Source organism: Vanessa atalanta, chromosome 28, assembly GCF_905147765.1.
Source record: "Vanessa atalanta chromosome 28, ilVanAtal1.2, whole genome shotgun sequence".
Taxonomy (NCBI): Eukaryota; Metazoa; Arthropoda; class Insecta; order Lepidoptera; family Nymphalidae; genus Vanessa; species Vanessa atalanta.
Window position 1 is genome coordinate 2128289 of NC_061898.1, and position 14605 is coordinate 2142893.

Sequence of the window (14605 nt, forward strand, 5' to 3'; positions counted from 1 at the left end):
ATTCGTGGATTTGGAACATTATTTTACCGTCATTCTTTTATTTCGTATTCAGGCAGATTATATTATATATATTTGTGTTTAACTAACTGTAATTTCAGTAGTTCGGGATGGCAAAATAAAATTATGTTATACCATGATGTTTCAATCTCTCTCTATATTTTTACAATGCCTCACAATCATCCAATTGTTTTCCTTGTGACAGCTCAATCACTTTTAAAATAAGAAATAGTGTTACATGCCAGTATTAAATGTTATTCCATGTAAAATAATATTAACTGAAGTTTTATAATATTTAATAATAATAATAATGTGATATTATTAATGATATAATTAATTATGATATCCTATGACGTAGCACCGTATTGGAGGCTAGGGCTAGTCTCTAACATAACATAATATATTTCTAATATTAGAAAAGAGTAACTAATGAGTTTCTTGCCGGTTCTTCTCTATGGTATCTACTGTCCGAACCGGTCGTAGCTTTACGTTTAATGCAGTGTAAAACGACTCCAAAGTGCTGGTGAAAGCCTACTTGAATAAAGTATATTTTAATTTTGATCCAAAGTTATGGTAAGCTGAACAATCCAAGAGTACTACTGCATTTTTTGATTGATCGAGTAACAGATATTCGTGAACCACTATTTAAAACAGATAATTTAAAAATAAACAATCATAGAATTAAAAAAAATTAAGAGTTTGTGGTTTATGGGTTTGAAAATTAAAAATAAAATAAAAAACAATATCATTGTCTTTATTTAAATAAAGTATTCTTAATGTCGTTTCTCTTTCTTGTTTTTGATACTTTTATCTCTCTTAAAACAACCGACGATCTTCTTAAACACTCTGTATATTGTATACAGTATGACGAGAAGGAAAGCAACCTGGTCCAGCATCCACAGCTCGTACCACGAGTAGAGGAGCGCCTTGGAGCGGAGATGGTGAGCGCCTGAAAATTAAAATAGCAACATAAAATAAAAAAAAACTTTGAGTTTCATAAACTTACTAGCTACCCGCCCCGGCTTCGCATGTTAGCAATACTGATAATAAATATACTACAGAATATCATTATATACAAAGTTCATAGCTTTTTGTCAGACAATAAAAACCGCTGTGTCCTTGAATTTTAAAACTGTAATATCTTCGAAAATATTCATTTAAATTACATGTTGTAAAGGGCCATATTCATTTATATTAAATGCACAATTAAGATACTTAATTGGATAAGGATTAATATTTTATTGCTTAAATACCCTTCGAAAATAACAAAGAAGTCGGCGTTAGCGCAAAAAAATGTGTTTATTGATGACATCATTTCAGAACCTCTAAAATTATTAATGTTTCTCTACTACATTGTGCATGTATTATACATATAGACCTTCCTCTAGAATCAACCTATCTTTAAAAAAAACCGCATCAAAATCCGTTGTGTAATTCTAAAGATCTAAGCATACAAAGGGACAGACAGCGGTAAGCGACTTTGTTTTGTCCTATGTAATAATAATAATGATAATTATAAGGGAAATACGGATAAAATTGTATCATTCATAACAGGAATTTAGATGTTAGGAGAAATACTAAAAGAACAGGCGCAGATATTACTTACTAAAAACTAACTCGCCTATAGTAAAATTGATAATATTTAAAAAAGCGTTTATAATTCTTGCAAAACAACAGCAGCATAACATGAATCGAAATCAGTTTCAGGGGCGGACGGAACGTTTAGGGGGCCCTGGGCTAACACTACTTAGGGGCCCACCTAAGATATATCTGAACGTAGACTTGAATTAAATTTATTGAATACGTAATAATAAGTAATAATGACCATGCGATCTGTTTAATTTAATAAATTTATGCATTATTTCGCACTATCATCTATTTTTGACTTTGACTTGACTTAGCTGGGGCCCCTTGAATCCACCTACACAAAAATGACGTAGCAGCATAAACAAAACTATGGACCGTACCTGTCGTGCGGGATAATCTAGTCTGGGACCAGATTTGTTAAATCCAGATGGACTCGGAGATGGAGACCGCTTCGGAGGCCTCTGTTAAAAAACATCGACCGCTGGAGACGGACGACTCCGACTCCGAAAACGAGGGAGTCAAGTCGGCGAGACCCGCTGCCCACCGCCGCGGCGAAGTTAAAGGTAACGGCCTCACCCGGGCTAGGACCGAATTAAAGGAAAAAGAGGAGGAGGAACGAGAAGTTGCCTTCGAGAGGGCGCTCCGTAGCCGTGCCTTTAAAAAGGCACCAACCGAAAGAAAGGACGCAGTAGTGCCATCATCGTCGGTAACAAAAAGCATGGCGGACCCGGCGACGCTCGGAGCGGAGGAGCTGCACGCGGAGGCGGAGCGCAACGTAGCCGCTATCCTCACGGTTGCCAAAAAATCGGGCAACCTCAAGTTCGGCTATATTAAAAGCCTGAAGGAATCGGCTGCCGCCCTACAGGCTATAGTCGAGGTCCTCTCTTCTCGCACTGAGGCGGAAGAGACACGGCGTCTGCAGGCGGACAATAGGCGCCTGCGCCGGGAGGTCGAAAACCTCAAAGAGGACCTGAAGGCTCACAGGAGGGAGTTTGCCGACATGAGGGCGACCATGACGGCTTCGAGTGGGCCTTCTCTGGCCACTCCATCCACCGATGCAATGATTGATGAACTGAGAGAGTTCATCACGATCTCGATCGGTGCGATGCTGGACGCCAGACTCCCTCCCCCGAGAGTAAGCAGTCCACCAGCTACAACCGTAGAGCTGGACGTGCCGAGGCCTTCGATGCCACCCACGGCTTCTGCTCCCAAAAAGCAGAAGCAGTCCAAAAACAATAGGACAACCCCGGCTGCAACGGTACCACCGGCAGCTAGGACACCCATCCCTTCAGCTCAAGCTGGTACGGGGCAGGAGGAAAGTTGGGCCACTGTTGTCCGGAAAGGGAAAAAGGATAAGAAACCTTCCCCACCAGTGGCAAGCAAGCTCACAACCACCCCGGCGGTAACATTGAAAAAGGGCAAAATATCCATGCCCCGCACCGCTGCCGTCATCATCTCTCTGCAGCCTGAGGCAGAGGAAAAGGGAGTGACGTACGCCCAGGTGCTAGAGAAGGCCGAGCAGAGCGTCGACCTGGCGCAGCTGGGCATAGGGGAGGGCATCAAGATCCGCCGCGCTGCCACCGGTGCTAGGGTCCTAGAGTTGCCTAAGTCGCAGAGTCAGGAGCAGGCTGGGCGACTGGCGGATAAGCTCCGCGTCGCCCTGGATGGAGTGGCCAACGTCGTTCTACCCGTGAGGATGACCGAGTTGAGGATCACGGGGCTGGACGACTCGGTCACAAAGACCAAGTTGGCCGCAGCCATAGCCAGGGTTGGCAATTGCCCCGTTGACTCTGTCCGGGTCGGGACTGTCGGCACAGGTCCTGCGGGAGTGGGCATGGCTACAGTGAGGTGCCCAACGGTGGCGGCTAAGACTCTCGCCAACAGTGGCAGGTTCCTAGTGGGATGGAGCTCTGCTAGAGTCAGGGTACTAGAGCAGCAACCTCTTCGCTGTTTCCGGTGCTTCGGCCTCGGGCACACGAGAGCCCTCTGCCCGTCAAAGGTTGACAGGAGCTCGCTGTGCTACAGGTGTGGAGGTGCGGGACACCTGGCACCGTCGTGCTCTGCACCAGCCCACTGCGCAGTCTGTGCAGAGGCTGGGAGGCCCTCAGGGCACTCGATGGGTGGCAGGGACTGCAACCCTCCCCACACGAAAGGCAAGGCGGTCCAAGGAACCAGGGCCGCCCCAATTGAATGTAGCCGTCAGGCCTCGGAGGAAGCTCAACGAACCAAAAAATGCACGGACAACTGAGCTTCCTCCAAACGAACGTAAACCACTGCGCCGGAGCGCAGGACCTGCTGCTGCAGTCCATGGCGGAGTGGCAGGTAGACCTGGCGGTGGCCTGCGAGCCCTATTTCGTCCCTCCCCTACCTCACTGGCTGGGGGACTCGGACGACACCGTGGCGGTTCTCACGAGGAGCGGAACGGCCCCCCCCCTCTCACTCATCGAGAGGGGCTCGGGCTACGTAGTGGTGGGGTGGGGGGAGTACGTCATCGTCGGTACGTACTTCTCCCCTAACCGCAGCCTGGCTGAGTTCGAGACTTATCTCGGCTTAGTCAGAGCTGCGGTGGCCAGGCAGTCGCCGAAACCTATACTGGTTCTCGGCGACTTAAACGCAAAGTCGCGTGCCTGGGGCAACCCCGCCACGAATCCGCGAGGGAGGGCCGTCCAGGTGTGGGCCCTGCTCTCCGACCTGTCCCTTCTCAACAGGGGGCAGGTACACACCTGCGTGCGACATCAGGGGGGTTCCGTGGTGGACGTTTCGTTCGCCACCCCTGTCGTTGCACGCAGAGTGGTCGACTGGAGAGTGGAGGAGGAGGTGGAGACTCTATCGGATCACCGGTACATCCGATTCGAGATCTCCACCTCTCGCAGGCCGGCGGAACCCCAGAGGGTGCCGACTACGCTGCCGAGGTGGTCTCTCGGCCAGGTCGATCGAGAGCTGGTCAAGGAGGCCGCCATCGTGCAGCGGTGGGGTTCCGCAGGGAGGACGGAGGGCGCCAGCGCAGAGGAGCTGGCGGGCCGCATGCGCAGTTCGCTCAAGGAGGTCTGCGATGCGGCCATGCCTCGGACCCGGCGCAGGGTTCCGCGCCGGCACGTCTATTGGTGGTCGCCCGAAATCGCCGACCTTCGGGCGACGTGCTGCCGGGCGCGGAGGGCCTACGTCCGCTGTCGAAGGCGCAACGGCCTCGACACGGACCTGGAGGGACAGATGCTGGACGCTTATCGCCAGTTGAAAAAAGATCTGCAGCTGGCGATAAGCAAGGCCAAGGAGAAGGCCAGGGAGGAGCTTCTGGCGGGTCTCAATCGAGACCCGTGGGGGCGCCCGTACCGCGGCGTACGCGGAAAGTTCCGCACCCAAGGCGCCCCCGTGATTGAGACGCTGCCACCGAGACTCCTCCTGCGCCTGGTCGGGGAACTCTTTCCCCATCCAGGCGAGCATGTCCCTCCGCAGATGGCCCCCCGCTCCGTGATCGAAGACGCAGTGGCTCCACCACTGATCACGGAGCGGGAGATGGAGATGGCCCTCGGCCGCTTGAGGGCCAAGAATACGGCGCCGGGTCCGGACGGGGTTCCAGGGCGTGTTCTGTGCGACGCCCTGGAATTCCTGGGTGCAAGGCTTCGGGAGCTGTTCGACGAGTGCCTGTGCAGCGGGCAGTTTCCGAAGCCTTGGAAGGAAGGAAAGTTGGTCCTGTTGCCGAGGGAAGGTCGGCCGATGGACTCCCCTTCGGCATACAGGCCAATAGTGCTGCTGAACGAGACGGGCAAACTCTTCGAGAAGGTCCTCGCAGCCCGTCTCGTTCAGCACCTCGAAGAGGTCGGTCCGGGTCTCTCAGAGGCTCAGTACGGGTTCAGGGCGGGCCGGTCGACGGTCGACGCCCTGGACGCCCTGAAGACTCGGACGACGGAAGCGGTGGCCCGGGGTCAGGTCGTCCTGGCGGTGTCGCTCGACGTGGCGAACGCCTTCAACAGTCTCCCTTTCGAGACGATACGGGAGGCACTCCGATACCATGGGGTGCCGACCTATCTCAGGAGGCTGCTGGAGGCGTACCTCCAGGACAGGGAGGTCCTCTGGGCGGGGGTCGATGGGAGGTTGGTCCGGCGTCGGGTGGGCTGCGGCGTTCCACAGGGGTCGGTTCTCGGCCCAATCCTGTGGAACGTCGGTTTCGACTGGCTCCTGCGAGCTCCCGTCCTTCCCGGGATGGGGGTGTTGTGCTACGCTGACGACACCCTCGTCACGGCGACTGGGCGGGACTTTCGGGAGGCGGCACGCCTCGCCGAGATCGGAACGGCTCTCACCGTGGACCGTATGGGAATGCTGGGCTTGAGGGTCTCCATATCCAAAACGGAGGCCCTCCTGTTCCACGGTCCACGGCAAGGACCCCCACGAGGGGCGAGTATCACCGTCCGGGGGACGGTGATCAAGGTGCAGGCCCAGATGAAGTATCTGGGCCTCATCCTGGACGGTCGATGGAGCTTCGGGCAGCATTTTGTCCATCTCGGCCCGAGGCTCATCAACGCCGCCGCCGCTCTCGGCCGCCTCCTTCCGAATGTGGGGGGGCCGGGATCGCTATGCCGGCGTCTATATTCCGGCGTAGTGAGGTCGATGGCGCTGTACGGTGCCCCGATCTGGGTCGACGCCCTCACCGCTGACAACCGGGCCCTGCTGCGTAAGCCGCAGAGGGTCATAGCGGTGAGAGGCATCAGAGGGTACCGTACGGTGTCGTGGGCTGCGGCGACACTTCTCGCGGGCGATCCGCCCTGGGAGCTCCAGGCGGAGGTGCTCGCGGAAGTGTACCGGTTCCGGGTCGAGGCGAGGAACCGCGGCGACCGTCCAGGGTCGGCGGAGGTCGGGCGGATCAGGGCTCTAGCCCAGCGAGCCCTGATCGCCCGATGGCAGGAGGATCTGGGGTCACCCACGGCGGGCCTGGCGACAGTGGAGGCGATCCGGCCCCACTTGAGTCGCTGGGTCGAGAGGAAGAAGGGCACACTCACCTTCAGGATGACGCAGGTACTTACCGGGCACGGATGCTTCGGTAAGTACCTGCACGGGATAGCGCGGCGGGAGGTGTCACCCTCCTGCCACGAGTGTGGTGCGCCAGTCGACACGGCGCACCACACCCTGAGTGAGTGTGCTGCGTGGGGGCCCCAGAGGCACACCCTTGCGGCGACTATGGGCGGAGACCTCTCGCTGCCGAGCATCGTCAACGAAATGCTCGGTAGTGAGACGTGTTGGTCGGAGATGCGCTCCTTCTGCGAAAACGTGATGTCGCAGAAGGAAGCCGCGGAGCGGGAGCGGGAAGAGGATGCCGCTGCAGACCCGCTCCGCCGAAGACGACCGGGGAGGAGGAAGAAGCGCTACGCGCACCTTCTCCCCCCGCCTCAATAGGCGTCGCGGGGACTAGGGGGGGTCTCAGTACCCCGAGAACCCCCCCTAGGTGTTGGAGGCCCGCATAGGCGGGCCGACCGTCAGGGCGTCACGGTAGCATGCGCAAGCGATCCCGTGGCGCCCGCCGAAAGACGGAGAGGGTACCGCTGGTTTTTTAGTGGGTAAACCCGGCGTACCTGGGCGCACTCGGCGTCCAGGGCTCCGGGGAGTCCCACACACCCCCCCACCTTCCATCACGTGGGGGAAGCGCGTAACGCGTTTTTCCAGCGAGAAAAAAAAAAAAAAAAAAAAAAAAAAAAAGGGGCCCCTTGAATCCACGGGGCCCTGCCCTAAAAGCCATATGGTAGATCCGACCCTGATCAGTGTCCCCATTTTTTTTATTTAGATGAAGCAAGAACTTTAGATGAACGCTTTTTCAAAGAATCTGAAAATAATATTCATACTTAAATAAACTAAACTATGGATTCTTATAAAGACATGTACCTTTGGTCTCGATGGCGTGTCTCACGTAGTGCTGTATGAGGTGAGTGGTGTTCACAGGTCGGTCAGTGAACAGTCGAGACAGGTACTTCGCTCGTTTGTAGTATCTGTTATGATATTAATAATTTTATAATATATATATTTCGTTTAAATTATATGTAAATAGATAAGTAGTTACGTCACCTGTCGTTGCTCAGCATTTCTTTCAAGGCGTCTTTCAACGGTCCCCCCATTTCTGGCGAGAAGTCTATCATCAGTGCGTGTCCTCCTTGCACAGATTTCTGCGCGTTGGAGGGCTGGTCTCCGAACACGGGGATGGCAATGATGGGGACTCCGAATCGGAGTGACTCCAGAGTGCTCAGGAGACCACCGTGAGTGATGAACAGTTTCACATTTTTGTGAGCTGTAAGATAGAATGGCAACATGGCCCTTACGTCATTCAGGTCAGGGTTCTTTCTTATCCGAAACTTTGTAGTTTTTACTGTGACCATCAAAATGTTAATTAAACTTTTACGATTAATTAGATAAATGAGATATTAAATTAATTATTATATCCCCATAGGCTGTACCAATAGCATACACAATGACATTTGGATAACTCACCAAGAATACTTGTTTGTGGCATCCAGGATCTAATGTGGATGTTCTTTGGCAGACCTTCAATATTTTCGTCAAACTTCCAAAGTACGGTATAGGGCAGTTCACCAAAGACTTTGATCAGGTCTCGTCTAGTATGTTCAGCTAGTGCTACGGACTTGATGATTGATCCCATGCTGAATAATATGACGCCCTGTGGGGAGGAGTCCAGAATATCTTGGAGATCCTGAAATTTTAAACAGACTCTCAAAAATCTTTTTGGGGGAGAGGAGATCACCAGAGGACACTCATTATAACCGGATACTTTTTGTGTAAAAGACGGAGCTCATTTTTAAGGCTACCAGAACGGTTTGTATCACCAAATAGAACACCTAATATTCACTTACTTTTATTGGTTATCATAAATTAGGAATTATTTTGTTAACCATTAGTTTCAAAGCACAAAGGCTAACAGTAACAGTCCATAGTTTAGTTAATTTTTACTTATCTACACAAAAACAAGTCTTGTCACCACAAACTCCTGACTCATATTTCGTCTTCTAGCAAACTTGAAACTTAAAACGACATAATAATGTGGACGATATATAGCGAATCTGATTGTTGGAAAATTATCTAAAGAGCCCTCTACTCCCCATTTGGTTTCTTGCAAGGTCCTAGAAAAAACAAACCATTCAATCATCGCCCGGTTCATAAATGTTTCCATCAAATCATTATTTCCCGAGTCTTCTGTGGATGAGAAAATATGTGTTTTTTTTCTGACGGAGCGCCATATGCGGTAAAAACTGGTCAAGCTCTAAAAGTATTCTACCCAAAATTGTTTCACATCACCTGCCTAGCCCAATCAAATGGAAATCATAAATGTCGGCTTAGTAATAGTAATATTATATTGATTTCTTCCACAAAAAAAGCGTTCTTAAAAGCACCATCACGAGTACAAGCATATAAAGAGAAACTACCAAACGTTGCACTAACCCCAGAACCAATATTAACACGGTGGGGAACTTGGATAAAAGCTGTATTGTTTTATGCTGAGAATTTTGAGGCCATAAAAGAAGTAGTTGGAATATTTAACGGATCAGATGCCATTGCAATCAATTCAAGCCAGCAGGCAATTGAAGATCCTTCAATAAAAACACATTGCACAACCGATGCAAACTAAAAACGTTTCCCTGTGCAAGTCCATGGAAATATTGGAACAAATGATTGAACAGAGTAACGCCCTTCCGGGTTCAATAACGCAGAAAGTACGTGACAAATTAAATGCAGTGTTGTATAAAAAGCCCGGTCTTGACGGAATAAAGGAAATTGGCGCATTTATCAACGACACCGGACTAACTCTTCCTGAACAGGTATCTGCAGTAATGGCGCCAAATTTCAAGTTCTGTCCGGTGACGTTTCTAGGTTTTCTAGGTTTTATTAATTATAATTTAAATAAATGTCAAATTCTAATTATAAATGGTTTTTTATATTGTGCATATTTTGCGCATATTTCACATTTTTTTTGTGCATATTTCCATGCATATTTTGGCATTTTGATAGTGCATATAATCCGATGTCTAATGATCACCAATGCTCATAAGCCCTATAAGAAATGCACTCCAAAAGAGTATTTCGTACATACAATACGCCATCCATGGGAAGTAAAGTCTGTTGTACTAGCTTATTCGCAGTTCTTTGGTCGGCCTTATAATATATATAAGCCGAATAAGACGATTCAATTCATTCAAGTCAAGCTAATGTATCCTTTACCTTTGGTAGTGGGGGTATTTCTTCAGGGATGTGATATCCTCCAATTTCAACAACGTTGGGTGGTAGACTCTGAGCTGGTGAGAAAGAGGGATGCGAGTTGACGAAGAGTACGGAGATGTCGTGGATGGCTTCGTTGTAAGGAGGAAGGGTTACTCCTCGGGCTTTTGCGAAGGGGGAGAAGTAGGTTTCATAGTCGGACTTTAACATTGAGTAGTCCAATCTGGAAGAAATATTTTAATCAATAAATTGGCAATATAAGAGGAATATGTTATATCCCTTGTGCATGTAGTTATAATGGCTTATATGAATAATTGTTCTTGGCGGTAGAATATTGGATGACTGCAGCTCTGACAGATAGTTGCGCGGTATCATACAAGTAAAACACGTATAGTTTAACATAACAGAATACTTACAATGATCCTGTCGACATTAGCAAATACAATAAAGTATTTTGGAGGCGGTTCCAAAAGTTCATGGGTATGGGTGAGTCAATAAAAAAGGCTGGTATCGTGTTTACGGATCTAACTGTGTCCACCAAGTTTTCCATGTGCGTGTGCATCACCATAGAATTGAGTAGGATCCATGGTACTTGCTGGACGGCTGCATACCTGGACAAAATAAAAGATACTTAAAAAAAATACAAATTGGGGCTTGGCAAAAGGAACACTATGGTTATCGCTGTCTTGTGGGCTAGCCTATTTAGTAAGAGCTGCAAATAGTCCAGCCTTCAAAGCTCATGTCGAGCCTATTAAAAGTTTTTGGGCGTATCAGACATTTCCCAGACCGTAGCTTGAAATACATTCCTCATCATCGATTATTTTCCTATCCACCAAATACTTCAATCTTAGATATTTTAAAATGGTCATCGTTCAACGATTCACCAGCAGGCTTGGTGTTGCCACAGGCAGAGTTCCGCATCTCTAAAATTACGGGCATTAACAGAACATACCCAGAATTAGTATCCGAGAAGAACCACTCCGTCACAACCGCATCAAATTTTTCCTTGAGCAACGCCTCCCTGACTTCTGGAGTTGCTATTAAATCCCTGGATATGTTCCTCGCGAGCTCCATGACAACCGCTATACTTTCCTTTGATTTATCTGTCCGATCATCAGCTGAAAAGTCAGTCGAAGTTAAGAGATGCGAGACAACGACAGATTTTAGTGTTTCGAACAGAATATTATTCAGCGCCTGTAATGTAAGTAATTATAGATCTATCGCCTCGTGCGTACACGCACTCTTTAGAAGGGCAGGAAGGTAGGGGTGCCTCCCTATATATGTATAGTTTGTTAAATAACGATTCAAAAGTGCTTGTAAAAGCCTACTAGAATAAAGTATATTGTGATTTTTTTTTAATTAAAAATGAATAAATCTCGTATGTTATGTACTAGTTCACAATGACGCACCTTCGGTTGGCATCTCTATGTGACTAACATCAATGTACTTCAAGTTTTTCACTGGTTTCGATTCAGGGTAGTGTGATACGAATGTTATCTGAAAAATAAATATATATTTTCCAAAATTGCAGCATTTTCCTGTCCGTGTTGACATAACATCAGTCCAAGCGATCTTTTAAAAGGTGTTGAAGATTTAAACGCTGAATACGAGATTCATTATAAAAATATACCAAGCACTCGAAAACTTGGCGTTTAATGAAAGCTTATAATTTTATATATTCCAACGACAAGAGAACGGAATGAACGGAACGGAAAATTAAAATGGATATAAGTCGTTTCGTGGAATATTGTTGTTTTATAAATAAAGATATATTGTTCAATAGCTGTTATTATTGCACAATATAGCTGAGCTGAGACTAAAAATAAATATGAATTACCTGATGACCAGCTTTCAAGAGCGGATCCACGATGCCCTTCATCAGATGGTAGTGGCTTTTCGAAGGCACCGATTGAATACATAGGATGTTGTAACCAAAAGCCGTGGCGACGACTGACAGGAACACTAGCACCGACTTCATGGTCTGAAAGATTTTTTTTTTATTTCAGAATTCTAAATAGAGTCACGGAACATGACGCTGAGCCTCTGTTGTCTCCATGGCGTAAGACTAAATTAGAATGTAATACTTATTATTAAATATTATACATTTAGGAGATTCCTTTAATTATACAACTGGATGGAATGAATAAAATAAAATAAAAAATAAAACAAAAGCGCGCGAAACTGTATCACGCCGTCATTACTTTAGCTTTTTAGGCGCGGACAGTAAGGTCAATATTGGCGCGACTTGTAATTTGTTAAAAGTGTTATTTGTGTTTTATTTGGATTTGTAAGCTCAACTGAGTAAGTGCTTTACTTCAATGTGTATGATTTGGTGATTTATTTGTGTTAAGATATATTCGAAGATAGAACTATTTGGTTTGTTAGTAAATTGTTTAAACTAACTTATATTCTTTTTTTTTTTTAATAACGATGTATCAGTTTATAATAAGCGAATCCGGGAAACTGGTAGTGTTTTTTAACATTAAGCATAAATTTAGGAGTCGTGTCCGATTCCGATTTAATGACGGCAATGTAAGGAGCGGTTAATATTCTTGACAGCGCCAATGTCTATGGACGGTGGTGACCACTTACCATCAAGAGGTCCATTTGACTATCGGCCTACCTACATCATAAAAAGAACAGTTTGAAAATACGGCTATCCTGTGTTACGATGTAGAGTGTTTTGAAAATGTATTGTAATATCTATAGATAACAATTTTTGGTATCAGTCTCGTACTTGTTGGCCGAGTTTAAAAGGTATTGTTATCAAGTCGCCCTATTTCAAGTATCGATGCGATCGCGTTTCCGGTTATTATAATCGTTGTTTTCATTCGATCGGTTGTATTGAGCATGTCTCGGCTGTCTCCCAAAGCGAGTCGAGAACCACTAAAAAAATGACGGGAGCCTCTCATGTGGAAAATTGTAAGCATGTTAGATTTTTGAACAAAAACATGAAACTGTTAGGATAATAAAAATTAGTAAAAGGTAGTGAATTGTCCAAAACTGGTGGTGTTTCAAATTTTCTCGAAAACGCTTGGTTTTCCAAAAAAAAGTGATACGTTTTTTTTTTTAACTGGAAATTTTAAGAGCTACAAATTTAATAGCCACATTTTGTTCCATAATTATGACCGCTCACGAGATAATCATGAAAAATTGTTTGTCGCGTCCTTTGACCCTGGATAACTTTCTTAACGGCACATGGATCGATGAGGACATTAGGGTTTTTGTTTAGAACCACAAAAGGAAGGTTCATCCAAAAATCCAGCTTTCCCCTATTTATTCCGTAGTGCAATGTCTTTATTTCCTGGACTACTATACATTTTATAATTATTATAACACGACTAGTGGTAACCAGGCCCGGCTCATGTTATAGGGGACTGGGGGGCAAACGAGCAGGAGGCTCACCTGTTGGAAAGTGACTACACTACACCGCCCATGGACATCTGCAACACCAGGGGGCTTGCATGTGCGTTGCCGGCCTTTAAGGAATGAGTACGCTCTTTTCTTCAAGGTTCCCAAGTCGTATCAGTTCGGACAAACCGCCGGCGAAAGCTCCTTCCACTGAGTGGTTGTGCGAGGCAGAAATTATCTTGAAAATATCTAGGTGATGTGGGTGATACTTAGAATTTTGACGAGATTTCCGAAGGTGAAATTCAGCAGCCGGGATTAATCAAAACAATTCCTCGGACCATTCCCCGTGAAAAAATCGTTAGAAGATGCAGAGTGATCCAACATCTCTACGCAAAGCCAAAGGATCAAGCAGATCGGAAAGGGCTTGATCGTCGATAATTCGAGGCGCTCTGCGTTGGATACGATCAAATGGAAGGAACTGGTACTGGGGAGCACCCGCCCAAAAGTGAGAGCAGTACTCCATTTGAGGCCGAATTTGAGCCTCTTCTCACAAAAAAGCGCAGCACACATTTTAATTTACTCGTAATACCATAATACGATCAGTTCTGATATGTATTGCACACCAGTATTAAAATTCAAATTATTTAACTACTAGAAATGATTCGCACTATCCAAGTAAATGGCGTTGTATTCGAAGAAACAAATATAAATATATATTTGTCTCATTCGACTTTCAATTTGTTTATGAAATTTACAACGTAACAAACAGGGATAGCGTTATCTTTTTGCTCTCGCATCCGAGTTCACGATCGCTTTACTCTGATATGTACAGCGCACGACGGATAAAAACATGCTCTTCTCTTAATAAATATTGACAGAAATTCAGTAAATTAAATACTAGGAACGGCTCAGATTTTCATTCGGGAAAATTATATATTTTTTTAATAATTTCAACTAAAAAGTTTAGTTTATTTGATAGCGTTCATTAAGTATTTCTAAAATCAATAACTAATTTTGTTTACCGTCAATATAACACATCACGAATATTTGTAACAAATTAAAAACAGTGAAATAATAAAAAAAAAATCGTACTCACTCGACTTAAACAATTTTCTAATATAACAACACAGTCAAGGAAATTACATTCCAAATTTAAATTGTTCCATTTATAATTTGAAATTCGAACGGCCGATCGATTCCACGTTTAAATATTTACTGAAGCGTTCAAAAGAACAATGTTTATCAATGAAACAGATCATCAATGAGGTATATAATCTTAGCATAACAATTTAACGCCTAATCTCGATATATTTAAGTTTATTTTACAAAATGTTTGTTAATAAATTGCGCAATATTGTACCATTTTTATTTGATTATATCATAGTCACGTGATGTTACTTAAAGGCTGAGTCATCGTGACATTTGATTTTCGGCAGTAGCAGAATATATATGTATATTT

At 45.9% G+C, this 14605-nt stretch overlaps 1 protein-coding gene across 1 annotated transcript; it reads right to left on the reverse strand.

Moving 5' to 3' along the window:
• Window positions 1–770: 770 nt before the first annotated feature.
• LOC125074607 (UDP-glucosyltransferase 2-like) lies at window positions 771–14343 on the reverse strand. The gene is made up of 10 exons (XM_047685964.1): window positions 14243–14343; window positions 11633–11776; window positions 11205–11292; window positions 10748–10913; window positions 10212–10406; window positions 9799–10018; window positions 8056–8275; window positions 7636–7855; window positions 7456–7559; window positions 771–946 (listed from the first exon to the last, which is right to left on the reverse strand). The coding sequence occupies exons 2-10, from the start codon at window positions 11771–11773 to the stop codon at window positions 771–773; spliced, it is 1530 nt and encodes a 509-aa protein (XP_047541920.1). The 5' UTR covers window positions 11774–11776; window positions 14243–14343.
• Between the last annotated feature and the right edge of the window lie 262 nt (window positions 14344–14605).